The sequence below is a fragment of the Rattus norvegicus genome, chromosome 6 (genome assembly GCF_021556685.1).
Source record: "Rattus norvegicus strain SHRSP/BbbUtx chromosome 6, alternate assembly SHRSP_T2T, whole genome shotgun sequence".
In the NCBI taxonomy this organism is placed as follows: Eukaryota; Metazoa; Chordata; class Mammalia; order Rodentia; family Muridae; genus Rattus; species Rattus norvegicus.
The window spans coordinates 51,508,681-51,530,798 of record NC_141539.1 but is presented as its reverse complement, the minus strand read 5'-3'; the positions used below and the strand labels follow the sequence as shown (position 1 = coordinate 51,530,798).

The 22,118-nt window shown below is 44.8% G+C and overlaps 1 protein-coding gene and 2 long non-coding RNA genes across 9 annotated transcripts; 1 reads left to right on the top strand and 2 right to left on the bottom strand.

The window, feature by feature from the left end:
- Positions 1-1,148: 1,148 nt before the first annotated feature.
- Positions 1,149-10,318, bottom strand: Rnaseh1 (ribonuclease H1). Of its 6 annotated transcripts, none has more exon segments than NM_001013097.2 (8): positions 1,149-1,694; positions 2,413-2,537; positions 2,982-3,066; positions 3,399-3,453; positions 5,512-5,611; positions 5,945-6,106; positions 7,537-7,652; positions 10,125-10,318. In NM_001013097.2, coding segments are annotated over 8 exon segments (858 nt in total). In that variant the 5' UTR covers positions 10,253-10,318; the 3' UTR covers positions 1,149-1,607.
- A 72-nt stretch (positions 10,319-10,390) lies between these two features.
- Positions 10,391-17,177, top strand: LOC134479353 (uncharacterized). The gene is made up of 2 exons (XR_015622956.1): positions 10,391-10,536; positions 15,676-17,177. It is a non-coding gene; the product is annotated as an uncharacterized LOC134479353 (long non-coding RNA).
- LOC148005176 (uncharacterized) lies at positions 16,728-22,096 on the bottom strand. 2 transcript variants are annotated; one of them, XR_015622949.1, is made up of 4 exons: positions 22,054-22,096; positions 20,411-20,464; positions 17,695-17,852; positions 16,728-16,792 (listed from the first exon to the last, which is right to left on the bottom strand). It is a non-coding gene; the product is annotated as an uncharacterized LOC148005176 (long non-coding RNA). The 2 variants fall into 2 exon arrangements; XR_015622950.1 differs by having other exon boundaries at positions 17,769-17,852.
- Between the last annotated feature and the right edge of the window lie 22 nt (positions 22,097-22,118).

Genomic DNA, 22,118 nt, shown 5'->3' with positions numbered 1-22,118 from the left:
GGGTGGAGAATAACCAAGAGAGACAGTTGGCATGCTCTCCAGCCTACACACACAATGTGAGCTGCAACACAGCTCAGGGGTAGAGTACCTGCCCACGTTAGAGACTCTACATTCATTCCCCAGTAAACAAACACACAGAAAACTGTTAGGTCTTGTCCTGTGACATGGGTTCAGGTAGTCCAGCCAGCAGTCCCCATTCCCAACAGTCCCTTTTCCACACCAGGCTCTTTCCATTGATAACTTTTGAAGGTTGTTCTATAGAGAGCAAAGGCCTAAATACTAGCTTGGTGTGAAGATTGCCTACTAGACAGAAGCCTCAAGATGACAGGCTAGCCTCAAACTTGAAAGATAGCCTAAAGCTGGCCTTAAACTCCTGACCTCCTGCCTCCGCCTCCCAAACCCTAAAATTACAGGTACATGCCACCACACCTAGTTCTAATATAGGATTTTGTGTTTATGCACATGTGTGGAGGTGTAGCAGAAGACACCAGATACTGGGTGTCCTGCTCTATTACTCTGCCCTGTTCCTTGAGACAGGCTCTCACCACTGAACCCAAGAGCTCAGATTTTGACCAGGTTGGATGTCTTGCAACTCAGAAAGTCTCCTGTCTTTATCCTGCACAGCACTGGGGTTCCAAAAAGCCTTGGCCATTCCCAGTTTGCTGCATGCTGCGGGGGTTCTAAACTTAGGCCAGGTCCCCAAACTGATGAAGCGCGCACTCCTACCCACTGAGCCTTCTCTCCCCAGCTCTCATCCGGACTTTGGGCTGTTACTCCACAGATCACACATCAAGCCAGCAGAGGGCTCATCCCAGCCTCAGGCCCACCACACTGGTCTGTCCGAGACACGGTTGTACTTCTTGAGCACTTTCAGAGGCCTACTCTATGACATGCAAGCATGCACAGCTGTCACAGGGCAATCTGAAGAGTAGGCTGTCACTTCATAGTCCTGGGCTCCAGCAGATGGCCCAGCTCCCCAGATCCTAAGGAACTCAACCCAGTGACAGCACTGTCTTAGTGTCCCTGTCATTCCATGACCTTCCATAGCAAGAGAACAAACTGACCAGCCCATCCCTCTAGAGTGATTTTCTCAATTTCTAGTTTCAGCTAGTAAATGACACTCACCTTTAACAGTAACTCAAACTAGGTTTTTTTTTTGTCATTTCTGTATATTTTTATTATAAAAAATAAGGATAATTTCAAACATGTTTTAAATTTGTACAGTATTTTTAAGAAAAATAGGCAAAAAAAATCTATTAGCAATATATTTATGCATCTTGGATTTTGAAGGTCTCAGCTGTTCCTTTAAGATGATCCAGGAGTCAAGGTTGCCTGAGTGCAAGCTCTGCCTGCCCAGGGCAGCCTCAGGTCCACTTGTGTAAACTGGAAGGAAAAAAACCTGGAACTTTTAGGCCACATGCACTGACCTGTGTCTCACTGACTCCTACTAAAACGCTGTAGCATTTTAGGACAGACCCGAAAGACACTAATCTGAAATCTCACGGAGGCGGGACTCAATCAACACTTCTTTCCATTATTTTAGCACTTCTCAGCAAGCTGTGTGACAGGTCACACTGTGTCCTCTGAGTGTACAGCAGCTCCTGTGCTCAGCCCTCAGATTGCTTCGCTCCTTCCCTTGCCAGTCTGTCAGCTTCTTCATTGCCCACAAATCCTGAGTGGCCAGGAATGTGCATCTGTTAAAATAAAAGATTCCCTTTAATTTTCCCTGATCTTTACATGTGCAGCACACGGCTATATCTCACACCCAGAGACGCTCGTGCACCGGAAGAGACTGGGGGCCAACGGTAACACACACTGGGGCTGGAGCCATAGCCCAACTAACTAGCAGCTGGGGCTCAATCCTCAGTGCATATAATCTGGGTGAGATGCATGTGCTTACAATCCCAACACTGGCAGATCAGACTGAAGAGAAGAGTGGACGCCACAGAATGCTATCTTCCAGGCAAGACATGGCTCCTGCACTCATGAACACACGTAGCACAGGGCCTAAACAGGACTGGACCAGTCAGCAGATGGGGAAGTTCTGCCCTCCCTGGGCTTTTAAAGGTTGTTGAGGCAGTCAATAGCACTGATGAGGGAGGAACAGACACCTTCTTCAGTGCTGTAGACACTGCTAAGGAGTCTATACTCCTGTAAGCAACTGCATTTGTGCTCCGATAAGCAACCAATGAAACACACTGTACTCAGAGGAAGGGGAAAGGAGGGGCGTGCAACTAAAACATGTGTGCACTTACAAAGATGTTGTAAGGAAACCCATTCTTGCTGTATAACTAACACACACTAACAAATACATTAACTTTACGGAAGCTGCTACTTTAACCTAGTCACCAAGTCACTTCCAAACACCATTCTCTCAGCTAAGTCAGACCGTGCATGTTAAGTGTGACTCACCCACTGGATGTCCATGCCCTGGGTGAGCTCATCCAGCTCCATGAAGTCCTCCTTGTTGATCACGTCTTTCCCTGTACTCGTTCTCCAGCCATTCTTCTTCCAGCCCTGAACCCAGTTAGTTATCCCTAGAGGAACACATGCTTACAGCTCATCCATCAGGAGGGCTGGCCTCTCTTGCTCCATAATCTCTCCTCACAATGACTCTTCTGTTGGGTCAAAGCCTGGATGGTTCCCTTCCTTCAGTGTTCTCCCTTGCTCATTATTAAGCCGTTAGCATACTCCCAAGAGTATGCTTTCTTCTCCCTTCTAGCTGCATCCAGTCAGACAAGCATGGGTCTTCCCCAGGGAACCCTCCCCATGCACTTCTATGTAGCCACCCCGTGACCTAAAGTTGCTTACACCCTGACCAGGGTATTATGGAGCCAAGAAGCCCAGCTCCCTAAGACAGCAGACTTAGACTCCTATCCCTATGAACCTGAAGAGCCCAATGTCACCCAGGACTGTCCCACTACCCCTAACTAGGAAAAAAGGCCCATTTCCTTCCCTTCGCAGTGCATGGGGCAGCTCACCGTTGATGGTGAACATGCTGTCTGTGTACAGGACCAGCTTGCTGATGTTCTGAGCCTTGGCTTGCGTGATGGCTTTACAGGCTGCCTTGAAAAAGCAAGTCCATAGTCATGCTATACAAAAATGCTTGCCGTTTTAAATTACCCATCAAGTGTTTCAAGACAGAAGCACTGCTCTTTCTGGACCACCATGTTATCTTTGCTTTGTGAAGAGGGGTAAACTTACAACAACAGCCCATGGCACCTTCGTAAAATGACCCCAGGACTTTTCTAGAGAATTACTGTCTTTAAAGACTGTTGCTAGCCTGGAAATTTCTTGTGACCTTTCAATACCTTCTACCTAAGACAGGAAAGGAAGGAAACAGGCTGATGTGGTGGTCACCGGGAGGAAGGCAGACTCAAGTTTGTCTGGGAACTTACATGGATCTCAGCCCTCTGGTTTGTCTGTCGCCCAGGAAGCCTTATGCCTACATTTCTGTTTCAGAGCAACAAGAAAAAGAAAACAAAATTACAATGCTAACTCCCAAAGCAATCTTCTCAACAGATAGGAACTAACTAGCAATTCTTCTCAACAGATAGTAACTAGCAATTCTTCTCAACATATAGTAACTAACTAGTGCTCACTTTCGACCAAAACATAAAACCTAAATACAAACAACAACCTCAAAACCCAAACCAGGGCTGGGCACAGCTCTGTGGTAACCTGCTTGCCTAGTGCCCACAAGACACTGACCCAAATATCAACCCTGCAAACAACAACAAACCCAGAAAACCAGACACCAGGAGGCTGGGGCAGGAGTGCTGTGAGGTGGAGGCTAGCCTGGTCTACATACAGAGCTCTAGCACAGTAAGAGCTACATAGAGACCCTGTCTCAGTAAACAAAATCAAAACAAAAAGATCCAAGTTAAAGATTCAAAGAGTTCATTATACTTGGTTGGGCATGGTAGTGCACATTTCTTATTTTCCAAGACAGGGTTTTTCTGTGTAGCCCTGGCTGTCCTGGAACTCATTCTGCAGACCAGGTTGGCCTCAAATTCAGAGATCCACCTGCCTCTGCCTCCTGAGTAGTGGAATGAAAGTTGAGCAACGGGGCTGGGGATTTAGCTCACTGGTAGAGCGCTTACCTAGGAAGCGCAAGGCCCTGGGTTCGGTCCCCAGCTCCGAAAAAAAGAACCAAAAAAAAAAAAAGGAAAGTTGAGCAACAACCTACCTTGGTGCCATTTCTAATCCTAGCACCTGAGAGGCTAAAGCTGGAGAACCTCTATGAATTACCACCACCCAGGATATACAGCGAGACAAAAAGAAATTCCCACTTTCATTACCTAAATAATGCTTATATGTTGTGTGGGATGATGTCACAGGTGAAGCAGGTACAAGATAGAAGGAGGCCTGTCGTTGGATGAGAAGGAAGGATGGGCAGGAAAGAAGTTTAAAGGAAGAAGAGGAGACTGGGATGGAAAGGAGGAAGAGAAAGGAGGGAGAGAGAGAAAAGCCGTGGCAGGACAATATGACGGGTGGTGTTAAGATTCCATGCTGTACCTTTACAGGTTGTTACGAATGTTCTTAAGGGATGGATGTGTATTGGGTTTTGTATGTTTAGGTGGGCAATTATATCTTATCAATTGGGCCAAAGGTTATTGTGTTGTGTTTTCTTTCATGTAGCCATTTAAGTGTAAGAAAGTGTGCGGCGGCTGGTCTGGGCCGCCACCGAGTTGGGATGTGTGTTTCTGGCATGGAAACCTGCCTTGGGAACTAGATAGGTAGAGAGATTGCGGCCAGGCTCAGAGAGAGGCCTTCGGCAGTGTGATATGGGATGAAGCAAAGTGGGTGAGAGGTTTTGCTGATTGAGAATTAAGATATCCAGCAGATATCTTGGGGCATTGAGAAGCCGGACCTAGTGGGGATAAAAGACAACCTTACTTTTTTTATTTTTTATATTTTTACAACAACAATGTTGAATATATGCAAACATTTAAAATAAAAGATAAAAATACTTTTAAAATTAACTAATGAGCAATTTATATGAACTGTGTTTATCAACCGTTCCTGATGAACATAAGACCTGGTGTAAGAAAACCTAACGGAGTGGCTGACAGACATTACTTCATACCATTCACCACAGGGATCAGGTTTATGTGAATGGTCCAGTTTTATACCTTTGTGTTCTCTGACTACCTCCAAGTCAAGTATCTTCTAAAAGTTACCAGATGTGGTAGTATATGCCTTTCATCCTAAGCACTTGGAAGAGACAGAGGCAGGAGGATGTCCATGAGTGGCAGGCCAGACTGATGTCATAGTAAGTTTTCAGCTAGCCAAAGCTATATAATGAGACCCTGTCTCAAAAACAAGTCTAGAAGTCTAGTGATAGGATGGGTTCTGAGCTGGTGCCTGGTCCCTGCATCACTGTTGGCTGGTTCTTCTACTCATGTCTTATGACTTGTACAGACCCAGGGAAACACCACCAAGGCTCAGTATTTAGCACTGTTGGGAACCAAGCTGTCTGGCACCAATATGTTAGTCGTATTTACTTACAAGGGGTGGCCTGGCCCCCAGTAAACGCCGATTCCTGCTCGTGCCCGCTTCCGCCCATTACTGGAGCAACAGCCATCCGTGTAGACAACGACTGACTCTCCTGTAAGAGGAAGAGTGAGGTCACACTGAATAGTGCTGAATAGTGACCACTGCTAGAGTTTTCTGTTCAGAACAACATGGATTTCCCACCATGGGGTGTGGTCACGTTTTGCTTGTACGGCATAGCAAATGAATTAAAGGTAGGACAGAACTTCCCACTGGGAGACCTGCTTAAATCTCAAGCTAAAGAGGTCTCTCGTGCCTGGGTCCCTTCTCTCAAGCTGTCCTTTCAGAGAAAGCAGTGCTTTACATGATGCTAGCCCCACATGCCAGAAAGCCAGGACTAGACAGAGACACCCTGTCTTGAACCTCTCCCCCAAAAAGAAAGGCATACCCATATAAGAAAATGCATCCTTGCTCACTAGAGCAGCTGGCTCTGTGTCCTGTCTTGTGTGCTTTGCCCCTGGCTCTGGAGGTTCCTCCTCTTCACCCAGAGGCTCCCGAGGCCGCTTGCTGGTCTTCACCTGTAACTTTTGCACATGCGCACTCTCCTGCCCTGAAAGACGATTCCAAAACCAGAGAGTATATGAATGTTAAAGAACCAAACCTTTTGAAAGAGCTTTTAACATTACTGCACCAGACGGGGGTACTCTAGATGTGGCCCTACTAGAAGGAATAACTGAGAACAAACCATCCCAGACTCTGGTGCCCTGCAGGAGCTCCGGAGAATCTAAGGCTCCCATTGAAAATAACAGTTAACACATGAATACATAAATAAAAAATTCCAGAAACCCCACTTCCCAAGGGAAGTTCAGATAGTTGGGTTTTTTCTGTTTGCTTTTGTTGTTTTGTTTTTGTCCAGTGTTCTAGATTAGCGAGCTGATCTGAGTCCTGTGTGTTCTAAATCTGATGTCCCTTATAGTAGGCCTCTAGCTTCTGATACTTTCTATAACAAGTGAAATGCAAAGAAACTTAAGTGGTCTAATCATATGGACTCTGGCCTACTGATATTGTGAGCACTTCTGAGTACTTAACTGGAGTTCTGAGTCCTAGAACTGATAACCCTGCTACTGCAGGAACTGATTCTATTTATTTACTTCACTCCTACAGGATCCTACTATATAGGACAAGTCTGGAACTGGCTGTGTAATTCATGCCTCAAACTCCCAATCCTGGCATCAAGAAACCCCGTTCACAAAGATAACAAATCTCTTAAGGGGGTTGATTGACCCCAAGTTCCTGAGGAACATGTACTTTGCCAAGAAGCACAACAAGAAAGGCCTGAAGAAGATGCAGGCCAACAATGCAAAGGCAGCGACCATCAAGCACGAGCATCTGCACGAGCAGAGACCATCAAGGCCCTGGTGAAGCCTCAGGCCGTCAAGCCCAAGATGCCAAAGGGCCCCAGCTGCAAACTCAGCCATCTGGCTTTCGTCGCTCACCCCAAGCTTGGGAAGAGGATTCAAAGCTACATGGCCAAGGGTCAGAGGCCCAAGGTTCAAACCAAGACAGAGGCCACAGCTCCAGCTCAGGCCCAGGCTGCAACTCCAGCCCAGACTCCCAAAGGTGCCCAGGACCCTGTGAAAGCTCCACAGAAAAGGCTCCTGCCAGTGTGAAAACAGATGGACTGCTGTGACACACCTTCCTACACACTGTTTGCTGTTTTCACAAATAAACTTGAGGCAGGAAAAAGAAAACAAAAAACAAAAAACCTCCCAACACTGGGTACCAGACACCTGACCTAACCACACTACCCTTTTAAAATTATTTAAAAATCTATTATGTGTGCATGTGTGTGTCACCCAACATAGGTGCTAAGAATCAAACTTTGATCCTCTAAGGCAAATCTCTAGCCTGTAAACCATCATTCATAACAACTCTAATGTGCACGGAAAACAGTCATCTTCTCCACAGGTGCAGTGATGCCAGAGATGCAAAGGGCTTTTCAGAGTTAAAATGCTACACCGATGTGAATGAAGTACATACCTTTTGAACCGTCCGGGCTGGAAGAGCTCCTGACAAAGGCCCAGGCCTCATCTTCTGTGGCAAATTTCTTAAACCTGGCAGCAGGGAACCGGTCCACCTGTGCTTTGCACTCACTCCTGGAAGAGTGACATTAGCCCAGGCTTGCTTGCTTCCTTTCCTCTTCACTTCACGTCCTTTTTCATTTTTTAAACTTAATTTTATTTTTACTATTTTACCTCATTTACAGTGTCATGTTTTACAGCAGTTTTAGGCTCACATCAAATGGGAACAGAAAGTAGAGAATTCTCTTAGGCTTCTGCCCTGCAGTGCCCATCACTTACACCAGGGATCAATCGGTGTTGTAAAGTCTATAGGATCAGTGAACAGATGACAATAGTGGTCTACATTACCACACCATGAAGAACAATCTCGTGCCTTAGAAATCCCACACTCGGGAGACAGAGGCAGGAGAAGCACAAGTTCGGTGCCACCTGAATCTATTTGCAGGCTGCAGGCCAGCCAGTGCCTCACAGAAACTCAGTCTCAAAAACACCTTGGTTTTTAAGTGCGCACCTGTGACCCCAGCACTTGGGAAGTAGAGACGAAGAATCAGAAGTTCAAGATCACCTCTGATTTATAGCTAGTTCAGTTCAAGGCCAACGTAAGATACACAGGACCCTGTCTGCAAACAGACCCTGTCTGCTTCCAGGGTCACCTCTCCTTGGTTCAAAGCCCTTACAACCACTGACTTGTCTTGCAATCTCATTAATTCCAGATGTCATATGCATGGAATCCCACACTGTAGATCATTTCAAATTGGCTTTTTCTTTCAGCAAGGCAGAGTTAGTGCTCCTTCGAACTCTTTATCTTTGATAAGTCATTTCAGGTCTACATTAATATTCCATTACTTTATCAACCCACTGTCTACTGGAAACTTGGCTTCCAAGTTTTGTCAATTATGAATTAAATCTCCATACATGATTAAGTGCAGCTTTTTTGTGAGGGCATAGCTTTCAACCTTTTTCCCCCCGAGACAGGGTTTCTCTGTGTAGCCCTGGCTGTCCTGAAACTGCTTCTGTAGACCAGGCTGGCCTCGAATTCAGAGTTGCACCTGTCCCTGCCTCCCAGTCTCCTGAGTGTGGGGGATTAAAGGCGTGCACCACTATGTCTGGCCCAGTGTCTTTTCTAGAGCAGAAGTTAAATTAATGAACTTTAACTTACAACTACTTTTCATGGATGGTGGGTTTGGTGTTGATTGGAGAGTCACTGCCAAACCCAAGTTCATCTAGAGTCACTTGCTTTCTCTTCTGGTAGTTTTATAGTTATCCATTTAACTTACCTCCTTCTGAATTGGTTAAAATTGCTTTCTTAGATTGGTAATTATATAAAAAAGGACCTGCTCTCAATTCCTTGGGACAAAAGTCACACCTTAATTTAATTTCATTTTACATGTTAAGACTTGACAGCCCATTCTGCTAAGTGCCATCCAATACAAATCACGTACTAATACCACAGGTCTTCCACAACTCCAGTACATACTAAACCTTTGTTATCAATCACTTTGTTATCAATTCACTTTGTGAATCAATCACGGGGGCTGGAGAGATGGCTCAGCGGTTAAGAGCTCCGACTGCTCTTCCAGAGGTCCTGAGTTCAATCCCCAGCAACCATATGGTGCCTCACAACCATCTGTAATGGGATCTGCTGTGTCTGAAGGCAGCTACAGTGTACTCAATATACATAAAAATAAAATCTTTCAAAAAAAAAAAAAGAATCAATCATGGAAAAAAGATTGGCAGTGGAGATGTTTCTTCCTTAGTATTATCTCAGCTTTGCCTAGAGAAACGTCCAGGTGCACAAGGACGGCAAACCTTGATATTAGAAGTAAACTGTCATATATTCCCAAACCTGAATTTAAGCCCCAATTCTGCCTCTTACTGGCCATGGGAACTGCCACAGTACCTGTGAAAGTGAAAACTTCATCTTGCCTCCGAGGCCTTCGACAAGCTTCCAAAGGCAAAGACTAGCTTCTAGCTTGAGACTCTCTATCTCTCCCACTTCTCTCTTCCATAGCTCATGTTAGCTTCTAACTTATAGTGATCCTCCTGCCTCAGCCTCACCAGTGCTGGAATTACAAGCATCTGCCACCACACCTGGAAAGGATTTTCCTTCTTAAAAACAGTTGAGGCTCTGCTGCTTGCCTAACATGAACTAAGTCCTAGGTTCGAACCCCAGCAGTACATAAATTGAGAATAACGGTGCCTATCTGCGATCCCTGCATTTGGTTGGTGAAGGTAGAAGACCAGGAGTTCAATTTGGTACATGATCAGCTCGAGAAAAGAAACCCTGTCGCTAAGAAAAAAATTTTAAAAGATGAAAACACGAGAAAGCTGGGCGTGGTGGCCCAAACCAATGAGCTCAGCACTCTGGACTACGTGGGATTCTGTATCAAAAAACATAACACCCACACACAGCGACGATGAGAACACAGGAATCCTTGTGTAAATTCTGGCTGCAGGGATTATATATTCTCTTTGGTAGGATTTGACTCCAACACGGAAGAGCTAAAACAAGCTGTTAGGTGTTTAGAGCAAAGGGCTCCGCCTCACCAACTCAGGAAGACCCCGGTCCTGCGGCCTCTCCTCACCGCATAGAACATGCCGAGCCCGCAAACACCTCGCCTGACGCGCACTACGGCCAGTGTCACAGTGCGAAACAGCGGCAGCAGCCAGCGCATCGCTCACGCCAGCGCGGCAACCCACATTTCTGCCCTCTCCGTGCCTCCCGCCAGCGAGCAGACAAGCTTCCGGCTCAGGAAGGTGACGTCGGCGAGGCGCCCATGGCAGAGAGGGGCGGGGCCTAGGATTGTGTCTTCAGTTTCTCAAATGTCAGTGGAGATGGTAGGCCCCGGAGACTGAGGTGCTTCCCAGCTGCCAAGTGCCTAGTCCAATCCCAGCACATCAAAACGGATTTGGAAACGGGAGGAAGAGAGGGAAGAAAGAGTGGAAGGATGATGGCCGAGTGAGTGAATAGATGTGAAGACAATGAGCCTCTGTGCATCTACCGCCCAGATGTTAGGATGCCCACCTCTGCAGGACAGGGTTCCCCTCTCCTCTGCCAGCAATGATGAATGGGAAAACGTTATGAATACACAGCAGCATTCTGGCCATATGATCAAGCAACTATATGAAGCAAGTCACTGTTGAAAAGTGGGAATCGTTTTTATAATCCAAAAAAAAATTTAAAAATATACTCCTGAGGGACAACCAAGATGGCCTTGAAAGTAAAGGCACTTGCCACCAAGCTTGACAAACTCGAGTTCCGAACTCAGGACCCACTCAGCAGCAGGAGAGAACTGGCTCCCACAAGTTGTCCTCTGTCCTCTGACCTCGCACATGTGCCAATGATGCAAGTATTGATGTACACACACACACACACACACACACACACACACACACACACACACACACACATACTTGTCATTTTTTTAAAAAAATGTATACTCCTTGAATTCATGGGTATGCAAAAAGTGCTAAATATAAAGAAAAAAACAGGGAAGGGAAAATTTCTCTGTTTTGGTTGCCTCTGGCTGTCTGCCCTTCAGTCAGGCGTCAGTATGGTTCATAGAATGTGAAACAGTTCTACTCTCTGCTTTTGAAGTCTGTTATTGATCTTTGTATTATTTTATTTCATGTGTATGACTGTTTTGCTTGCATGTATGTCTGTACCACAGGCATGCTTCCTGCCCATAGAGGTCAGGGACCCCCTGGAATAGGGAATCAAGCCTCTGTAAAAGCAACCACTATTATCAATGAGTGAGCCACCTCCCCAGCCCCAACAGAGTTTTATTTATTTTTTAATATTTGAAGCCAGGCATGTTGTCTCAAACTTATAATTCCAGTACTGTGTAGAGTAAGGCAAGAGGATTACTGCAAGTTCAAGGCCAGCCTTGGCTACGCCGTGACTTGTAGTACTGGAGATTGAAATTAGGGTCTCACATAAATTGGACACAGGCCCTGCCAGAGCTTCCTCTCAGCCCTTCGTTTTATTTTTGTGTAGCAAGTATTAATAGCTATCAACTCAAATGAAACCTCAAAGTTCCAAAAAAAAGTTCTAAAGTTTAAAGCAGGAGGTATGAATACAAACGGCATTGCAGAAACCAGGTGTGGTGCATGGCTGCCATCCCAGGCTGAGGAGTTAGGAAGAAGACCAATAAGTCAAGGTCATCCTCGGCTACATAACAAACTCAGGCCCAGCCTGAGATACAAGAGACACTTAGAAAACGATTTGAAAAGGATAAGAGTTTTTTTTTTTTTTTAGATTTATTTATTTATTATATATGAGTACACTGTAGCTGTCTTCAGACACACCAGAAGAGGGCATCAGATCTCTTTACAGATGGTTGTGAGCCACCATGTGGTTGCTGGGATTTGAACTCAGGACCTCTGGAAGAGCAGTCAGTGCTCTTAACCGCTGAGCCATCTCTCCAGCCCCCAGGATAAGAGGTCTTAAGAGCAAAAAGAAAAAAAAAACTTCATAACTGCTGGCCATGGACTAGATGGCTCAGTGGATATAAAAGCTTGCTGAGCAAGCCTGGTGTCACGAGTTGGATCTCCAGAACTCAAATACAAGTTAAGGCGGAGTTGGGTGAGGCGCCCCAGGCCTTTAATCACTGCATTTCGTAGGCAGCAGCAGGAGAAACTCTGTGAGTTCAAGGCCAGTTTGGTCTACATTTTGAGATCCAAGACAGCCAGGACTACATACTTTGTTTTGGAGGGAACTGACATCATAGACTTCCTCCAATGTCACAGGAATGCCATGGCATGCATTAGTAAAAACAAGCTGACCTTGAAGATAACAGAAAAACCAACAAAGGAACTTGATGTGAGAAATCATGTGATCCAACCTTGCATTTATAACTTCAACCTAATTTTCTTACAAATTACATTTTTCATAAAGACTGATTAACATTTAATGTAAGTATTCTGTAAAAACATGTGAGGATTTCTTAATCTGTGTGGTTTTGAAGAGGAAACTCCTTGGTGGGACTGGAGGAGAGATGGCTCAGTAATTAAGAATGCTTGGCTTGGACTGGAAAGATGGCTCAGTGGTTAAGAACACTGACTGCTCTTCCACAGATCCTGAGTTCAAATCCCAGTAACCACATGGTGGCTCACAACCATCTGTGATGAGATATGATGCCCTCTTCTGGTGTATCTGAAGACAGCTACAGTGTACTTATATATAATAAATGAATAAATCTTAAAAAAAAAAAAGAAGAATTGACTTGCCAGGGTGGTGCATGCCTTAATCCCAGCACTCAGGAAGCAGAGACAGGTGGATCTCTGACTTCCAGGCCAGCCTGACTTACAGATTGAGTTCCAGGGCAGCCAGAGATACATAGAGAAACCCCACCTTGAAAAAAACACTAAAAGGGAAAATGTTATTAATATCTCAATGTATTTATCCTTCCTCTACAAAGGGGCATTTGTGGAGTTAGTCTGAGAGGGTGGAGTGAGCAAGTCTCTGCTATATAGTGTGCTGTAGGGGGAGTAGGCAGGGAAGGGTTCAGATAGTCACTCCCAGTGTATTTGATGCCTATTGTGTTATTGCAAAACACACACACACACACACACACACACACACACACACACACACACACAAATCTGGTCTAATTCTATCTTATTCTTCTCTGGCTAAAGCTGTGGTAGTATCCTAAAGATGTGCTTTGGGATCATTCCCCCCACACACACACAAATCTGGTCTAATTCTATCTTATTCTTCTCTGGCTAAAGCTGTGGTAGTATCCTAAAGATGTGCTTTGGGATCATTAGACCCCTTTTATCTTTTTCCCCTTTTGAACCAAATACATTAAATCTTCTCTCTCTACTTTCTTTCAGTACTCTTTTTAAGGGGTGGTGTGTGTCTGAGAGAGAGAGAGAGAGAGAGAGAGAGAGAGAGAGAGAGAGAGAGAGAGAAGCTCTTAGAGCTGTCTGAGGAGGCCAGACAAGGGTGTCAAGTATCCCCCAGACCTTGATTTACAGGGCTCTGAGAACTGAATCAGGACTCTGAAACAGTGCTCTCAACTACTGAGCCATCTCTCCAGTCCCCATGGATTCATTTCTTAGTTGATACTTTGAGTCAGGTGACAAGATGTAGTTTTCTGTGGTTTCTGGAGTCAGGCTTTGCCATAAAACTCTGGTTACAGCTATAATCCCATAAAGGAGAAAAAACAGGCTTCAATTAAGTTGAAATTTAGCAATAAGTACGGCAGGTTCTTTGGCTTGACCAAGGAAAACCTTTCCTGGGAGTTGTTCTTATCAATAGACAATGTAAGCAGGCCTAGGGGTGCTGGAGTTTGGGACGGTAATAAAAACAAAACTATTTTTCCTTGGGACAAGGTCTATGTAGCCCTGGCTGTCCTGGAACTTGCTATGTAGCTCAGGCCAGCCTCAGACTCTCAGAAACCTGATGCTTCTGTCTCCTGAGTGCTGGGATTTAAGACATGCATTACCACATCCAGCTTCTCCTTAGGCTCCACCCCTGGCTTCCCACTGAGCTTTCACTATTTTTACAGATTGCCTGGTTTGGGTGTGTGCCAGGGTGAATCTTTCACCATCAAGCTACTCGGTCCTGGTGAGAGGAGGTGCAGGTGGAGGATGGAAACTTAGGAAGGCAAAGTTGCAAAGCAGATGCACAGGAAAGACGGCATCAACTTTAGGTTTTGTCTGGGTTTAACTTTTACAGCAATGACTGGATCTCACAGTGGAGGGTTATGTCTCAGAAGGAGGCCATCCAGTCCTAGGCCCTGAAAACTATCTCAGGACATTGCACTGAGGCAGCCTGGAGAGAACTACCCAAGGCTCCATCCATCTATGCCAGTGATCCCCAACCTTCCCAATGCTGCAACCCTTTAATACAGTTCCTCAGGTTGTAGTGACCCCAACCAGAAACTACTTTGTTGCTCTCTACTTTATAGCTATAATTTTGTTACTGTTATGTATGAATCATAATGTAACTATCATAATGTAACTGTATGGCATATCTGGTATTTGACCCTCAAAGGGGTTGAGAGCCACAGGTTGAGAACAGTTGAGCTAATCTAAAGTAAGGCCATGATCTTTCACTACTGCAGCTTAAAGCTGGAAGAATGCCATAGACCATCTGGGCCAAGGCTTCTTTGGCTCAGATACAGTCCCCTGTATCCTCAGTTTCTCTCCAGTGGAGAAGCCTTGCAGCTTCTAACTATTGGAAGACCAGACCACCTGACACCCTGAGTTGTGGTCTGGGGTCTTGAAATCCCCATGTCTAGAGTTTGTGGAGTTACTTCACTGTTGATTGAGGGCTTTGCTCCAAGAGCCCAGTTGCACAGGATCTGGGGCATAGCACAGTTAATAAATGAGTGTTGTGTGTGTGTATTGGGGTTGGGTTTGGGTTGAACACCTTTAAGCCCAGCATTTTGGAAGCAGAGGCAGGTGGATTGCTGAGTTTGAGGACAGCCTCATGTATATAATGAGTTCTAGGACAGTTAAAGCTACACAGAGAAACCCTGTTCTGAATAGATAGATAGATAGATAGATAGATAGATAGATAGATAGATACATACATACATACATACATACATACATACATACATACATACATACATACATAATAGTCTTGCTGTAAAAAGTAGTCTAAGCCAGGCAAAATGGTGCATACCAGTAATCCAAGTACTCAGGAAGCCAAGTTAGGGGAACTTCAAGTTTAAGACTATTGTGGTCTTCATAGGGAGGCATTATCTTGTTTATTTTGTTTTTGTTTTTTGGGGGTTTGTTTGTTTGTTTGTTTTTGGTTCTTTTTTTCGGAGCTGGGGACTGAACCCAGGGCCTTGCGCTTCCTAGGCAAGCGCTCTACCACTGAGCTAAATCCCCAACCCTGTTTGTTTGTTTTTTGTTTTTGGCCAGGGATTTGGGTGCAGGTTGGAGGGGGCATGCCTTTTCTCACCTCTGGTTGACCAGGAAGTCACTATGTAGACCAGGCTGTTCTGGAACTCACAGAGATCCACTCCCAAGTACTGGGATTAAAGACATGCACTACCCCACCGTCACACACAGCTTGCACACTCGGAATATACATGATACGAGGTCATGTTGTTATTTTTGTCTTCTTTTATTTCAGACAGAGTCTTCCTATGTAGCCCAGGATAACCTCCTGCTTCTGTCTTATGAGTGCTGGGCTTCTGCTGTGCGCTCCCACAGGCAGCCATGTGCATGCTTTCTGAAGAACAGGATGATGGCAGAGATACACGCACGCAGTGTGCATCTGTGTGTGAGTGTAAAACCTGTGTTCCTGCATGCGTGTGGTGTTTGCCAATGACGAAGGCCAGAAGAGGTGTTTTGTTCCTGTTGTGATAGAACACTCCGACTAAAGTCAACTTAGGGAAGAAAAGATTTACTTTAGTTAAACATCTCAGGCTACAGTAATGTCCTTGCAGGGACACTGAGGCTTGAGACAGTCCCCAGTTAAGACAAGGACAAGGACTGAATACTCAGCCCACTCTCTACACTCACATGATCTAGGACTGACCCTTACCCTGTCAGGCTTGTTTTGTCACTGGAGAAACGGAGATCAGGTGTCCATCCAGTCCATCCTTGTGGCTTCTGTGGAGCCTTCTATGCCAACCCCTGAAGGACAGTGTGGTAGAAATACAGGGGCTCATTTCTCACCCAGTCTCCTCGGCTCTCCTGTCCCTGAGCTCCAAGGATCATAAGCATCAACTTCAATTCCCAGGCCCACCGTTCGACAGCTCCGTGTGAGAGATGCCTCTCATGCCGTCATCTGATGCCTGAGTGCCACACGCCTCCACATCCGTCACGTGATTCATGAAGATTCACACTGAGAACTCGACTCGCTCTTTGGTAGAATATATAAGTGATCAGCAGACTCTCAGTTTATGATACAGTCACTGAAGAGCGATTACCTTCCCTCCACCTGATGGGCTCTGGTGTCTGATGATCATGAACTTGCTCGTGTCACTTTTGAGAGCAAGTGACCTTGCGGCTTTGCAGTCCAGGCCAGTGACCTCGAGCTCACTAAGCACCTGCTATCCCACAGTTTTCATCTTCATCCCAAGCTGATAAGATCATGATGAAAGTTCTGCCAGCCCCAAGTGGGGGGAGAGAAGGGGCCTTTGGTAAAGCTCGGTCCATTAACTTTTGATCAAAGACAGGTGCATAAATCCATCTCCTGAGCAGAAGTTCATCATCATCTCTCTGAAGCTCATTGTGACACGACTCTGGAGGGGAACGAATGACTTTGAAGCTCTTTAGACTGTTTGCTTTTTAGACCCTGAGATGACACATTGCCAACACAGGGGCATTTTAAAGTTTTTGTTACACTTATCTATTGTGTGTGTATGTGTTTGTATGTGCATGTGTGTGCATGTGTGTGAGTGCACATGTGTGTGTGTGTGTGTGTGTGTGTGTGTGTGTGTGTGTGTGTGTGTGAGGGGACAACGTGTGGAAGCCATTCTCCTCTCCCGTGTGAGTCTGAGTGATTGAACTCTAGTACTCCACTTGGCGACAAGTGCTTTTATCTACTGAGCCATCTCGCTGGCTCTTCAGGGGACCTTTTAATAGTATTTCACACACTAAAGAACAAATTTTTAAAACTGGAGAAAAGGTTTCATGTGTCTCAATCTGGCTTAAATTTGGTAAGGACCTGAAGATGACCTTGAACTTCTAATCTTTCTGTCTCTTCCTCTCAAGTGCTGTACCTTGTCTGGGCAACTCTATTTTACAAACAGCACTTAGCTCCATTCTAGTGCAAATGCAGAGGCAAGGCGGATCTGACCTTACACACACCACACGCGTGAGACACAGACTAACCACTTATTCTGAAAAGTGTGAAGGAAAACGGGGACCATACGCGCACATGGGCACATTAAAAATAATCAGCAGCTGGGTGATAGTGGCCAACACCTTTACTCCCACCATTCAGAGATAGGCAGATCTTTGTGAGTTCAAGACCAACCTGGTCTACACAGTGAGGTCCGGGACAGCCAGGCCTATACAAAGAAGCTGTCTCAAAAAACCAAAACCAACCAACCAACCAACCCTACATATTGTGTGCGTTAAAGGGCAAAAAGGCAGCAGGTTCCCATCTGTCCCCAAGGCTCCAGACTAGCTTGGCCCTCACCGCTGATATGGTTTTCTTGAATTCTTGTCCTCCATGTGTTTGACCCAATTCTCCACAGTCCTCTGATCTTGTACCTCATATCTGTGGCTTCCATTGGGAGTAGAAATAGGGAGTAGAAGCACTGGCTCGCCTTCCTGTGAGATGCAGTCATGATGTATCTGGAGAGAGAGAGCTTAGTGATCAGGATCACTCGATGCTCTCGCAGAGAACCTGGTTCAATTTCCAGCATCCAGATGCTGGCTCACAATGATCTATAGCAGATCTATAGAGAATCCAGTGCTCTCTTCTGTCCATCCTGTCCACCAGGCATGCACATGGTGCCCATGCATACACAAATGCAGGCAACACCGTACAATACATTTAAAACCTTGTTAAAGCTGTATCTCTAAATTTTATCAATATTAGGACAACAAGGGGATACTATCAACAACTACACATGCATAAATTCAATAACTTACATAATGGATTGATTTCCTCAAAAATAAAGAACCATAGCTACCAATTCTTAGACAAAATGAATAGATAATTGGATGATTTTATAGTTTTTATTTTATGTGCATGAATGTTTTGCCTGCATGTGTGTCTGTATACTGTGTGAGTGCCTGGTGCCCAATGAGGCTAGAAAAGGCTGTTAGATCCCTTAGAAATAGAGTAACAGAGGGTTTGTGAACTATACGAGGGCTGGGTATTAAACCCCAGTCCTCTGAAAGAACAGCCAGTGTTCTTAATCACTGAGAAATCTCTCTATTCCTGAAACAGACTTGAAAAGTCAAGTGATCATTTAAAAAAAGACTATTAAAATTGTTGTTTAAAACAAAAACCCAACCCACACACATCTGTAGTCCCTGCACTTGGGAAGTGAAGGCAGAACCAGGGGTTCCAGGTCATTCTCAGCTACATAGTAATTTTGTGGCCACCTTGGGCTATAATGAAATTCTGTCTCAAACAAACAAAAAACAAAATAGAACCTATAATTTTTTTTAAAAAAGATTTTATTTATTTTATATGAGTACACTGTAGCTGTCTTCAGACACACCAGAAGAGGGCATCAGATCCCATGACAGATGGTTGTGAGCCACCATATGATTGCTGGGAATTCAACTCAGGACCTCTGGAAGAGCAGCTAGTGCTCTTAACCACTGAGCCTTCTCCCCAGCCCCTAGAACCTGTCATTTTAAAAACAGTTTAGAAACAAGTCCTCAGGTCTGGCTGATTTCACAGGACAATTCAACCGAATGATTGGATCAGAATTAATGCCATTCTCCAGTGTTTCCCAGAAAACAGAAGACAAGGAACATTGTACAACTCATTTGATGATGCTGGAATTAACCTGATATTGAAGCCAAAACAGAGAGAGAGAGAGAGAGAGAGAGAGAGAGAGAGAGAGAGAGAGAGAGAGAGAGAGAGAGAGAGAGAGAGAGAGAGAGAGGAAGAAGAGGAGGAAGAAGAGGAGGAGGAGGAGAAGGAGGAGAAGGAGGGGGAGAGGAGGGGAGAGGAGAGGAGAGAGGGGGTAGGAGGAGAAGGAGGAGGAAAAGGAAGAGGAGGTGGAAGAGGAAGAGGAAGAGAAGGAAGAGAGTATCAAATAACCAACCAGCAGGGTGTGGTGGTATTTACTTGTAATTCCAGCATTTGAAGTCAGAATTACCACAACTTCAAGGCCAGCCTGGTTCCAAGTCAAAGTGGAGCTCAGTCTCAAAATATGGAAGAGAGGGAGAGAAAGAATATGAATTACAGACCAATATCTTTTACGAGCATGAATATAATCAACCAATATGAAAACAATGTTACTTATGACTGAATTATGTTTTTCTAGAGATGAATAACTGGTTGGATGCTTGTAAATGAATCAATGTTGTCCACCATATTAGCAAGCTACGAAGAAATCCTACACAATAATACTAACTGATCGTTGAAGTGTGTGATATAACCCTGCACTCGTGCATGCCAAAATCTTCCCGGAAATACAGCAACAGGAAAGAATTTCCTTAACTTGATAATGAACATCCATCGATTTGTCTGTCAAGCCCTCTATGTATAAACCTTTTAACCAATTATACCATCTTTAGAGGCCAATTGTTTTCCCCAGAAGTCTCTGTTACAATTCCCACTCAACAGTCTCTACATGAGGGCAAAGGCAAAAGCCAGGCAGAGAGGCGTATAGAGTAAGAGTGGAAACAGGTCACAAGGAGACAAGAGGATGGGTTCAAATACACATTTCTCCTGTCATTTATAACTCTGGGGGGAGGGAAAATTAGTTTTCCCCAGTGAAGTGACACTGGCTGTCTCAGTCACGCCAGGGCAAGCCTCATGTTTAAGAGTATTGACTAATACATCATGGACTCCTCAGTTGGTGTGTGTGCTTTTATTTCCTTATACTATGGTGTGTGTGGAGGGGTTGTTTTCCTGGTTTATTTTTTTGGGGGGGCTTTGTTGTTATATTGGTTTTTTTTGAGAAAGAACTTAAAGTTGGGTGGGTAGGGAAGGGGATAGAGGAGTCTGGAAGGAGGTGGAAGAATATAATCAAAATAAATTTAAAGTTAAAAATTGTTTTAAATTACACACACACACACACACACACACACACACACACACACACACACACCTTTCCTCATTGAACACACTTCAATTTGACTCTTAAATTTCTCAAACATCTTTCAATGTCCTGACTATCACTATATACACCAGTCTGGCTTCAAAGTCACAGCAATCTACCCACCTCTATTTCCTGAATTCTGGGACCAATGATGATGCTTCTATCCTCTGCCTGTAGCTTTAAAAAAATCAGAAACATTGCAGTTAGGTGGGGGCAGCACATGCCTTTAATGCTGGCACTCAGGAGTCAGAAGCAGGCTGATCTCTATGAGTAAAAGGGTAGCCTGGTCTACAGAGTACAATCCAGGACAGCCAGGGCTACACAGAGAAACCCTGTCTCAAAAGAAAACACAAACAAACAAAGAAAAACAAGGCAAAGTATCTGACTGCTAGTGGAGTAATAACTTCCCCACTAACCTTGACAGATAGTAAAACCCAAAAGGCTAGTATCTCTGCAGATGGAGAATGTGGTGTAAGGACGAAGTACTGGGTCCTAACTGCTCCTTCCTGTCCCAGGGTACTATCATTCCTTTCGATGGCTTTCCTAACTCCCTGAGGTGGATATCTCTCCTCCTTCCACTTTCTCACATTTTTTTTTGTTATGCAAGTCATAACAACTTGTGTATTTCATTTCATGTATTTACATAATGTCCTTACCAATCTGCGTTCTCCATGAGATGTCAAGGATTCACTTGGTTTTAATATACCCGATTCTAGGCTAAAACAGGCTATTCAATTAAATGAGAATTAGTTGTGCTTGTCTTGCCTGTCTAGAGCGGAGACCTCTGGGCACACGAATGTAGGGTGACAGTCAGCAGCAGTAGGCGTTTCTTCAAAAAATACTGCTTTGATGAATTTATTGTTTTGATCCACTACACAGAAATTTTCCAACTTCAGATCTTTCTGGCTTATTGTTCCTGACCTGTCATTCTTTAAATTTTTTTTTCTGATAATGCTCTAAAGGAAATTGTTCCACTGTAGAAAGTGCTCTCCCAGCATTGTCACCGCCCCCCCCCCCTTTTTTTTTTAAGTTTTATGAGACAAGGTTTCTCTGTGGAGCTCTGGCTGTCCTGTAGACCAGGATAGCCTCAAACTCAGAGATCTGTCTGCCTCTGCCTCTGCCTCTCAAGTGTTGATATTAAAGATTCATTCTGTTTTAGTGTTTCTCACTGAAATGGATTCTCACTGACCTGGCTTCCTTGCTCTCCCCACTAATATAGTGTCTTGAAGACAGGGGTTCAGGGATTCTTGGACATCTCTGTTGTACCAAGCAATATATGTAAAAAACAGGAACGAGTGACTATTATTCAACACTACCTTCCCTGATTTGATTCCCTATAGAAAGAACTGAATACAGTCTGATTCCCGCCCCCGTCCCCACCCTCACCCCCGGCCCCTCTTTTGGTTGAGACACGGTTTCTATATGTAGTCCTGTCTGTCCCGGAACTCTCTTTGTAGATCAGACTAGCCTCAAACTCAAGAGATCCGCCTGCATCTGCCTCCCGAGTGCTGGGATTACAGGCGGACGCTAGGCTAGTCTGATTCCTTTTTATTGTGTTAGCAGGAAGAGTAGTTAGCTCCCGATTAATTAAACATTTTAAACGTCCCCTCTTCGCGCTAAGCAAAGCTGCTCTCTTTCAGACCGGTTCTATTTTTTAGGGCCGTCTGCCTGCCACTACTCTACCCAGCTCTACTGCTGTGGAAGCTGAGAATTTGCACAGACGGAGCCAAATGCTCACTACTTCGTGGAACAAACGAAACCGGTACCATCATCCTCCGGAATCATTTCCCAGTACACTCTAGGCGTTCTACCACTTTTCAGAAGAGGCTTC

Coding starts and splice junctions, on each gene's coding strand:
- Rnaseh1 (XM_087552605.1), bottom strand. Junction 3,454..5,511: donor TGGGGGCCAGGCCACCCCTT/GTAAGTAAATAC, acceptor GCTCTGAAACAG/AAATGTAGGCATAAGGCTTC. Junction 1,695..2,412: donor AGGGCATGGACATCCAGTGG/GTGAGTCACACT, acceptor TTATTTTAACAG/ATGCACATTCCTGGCCACTC.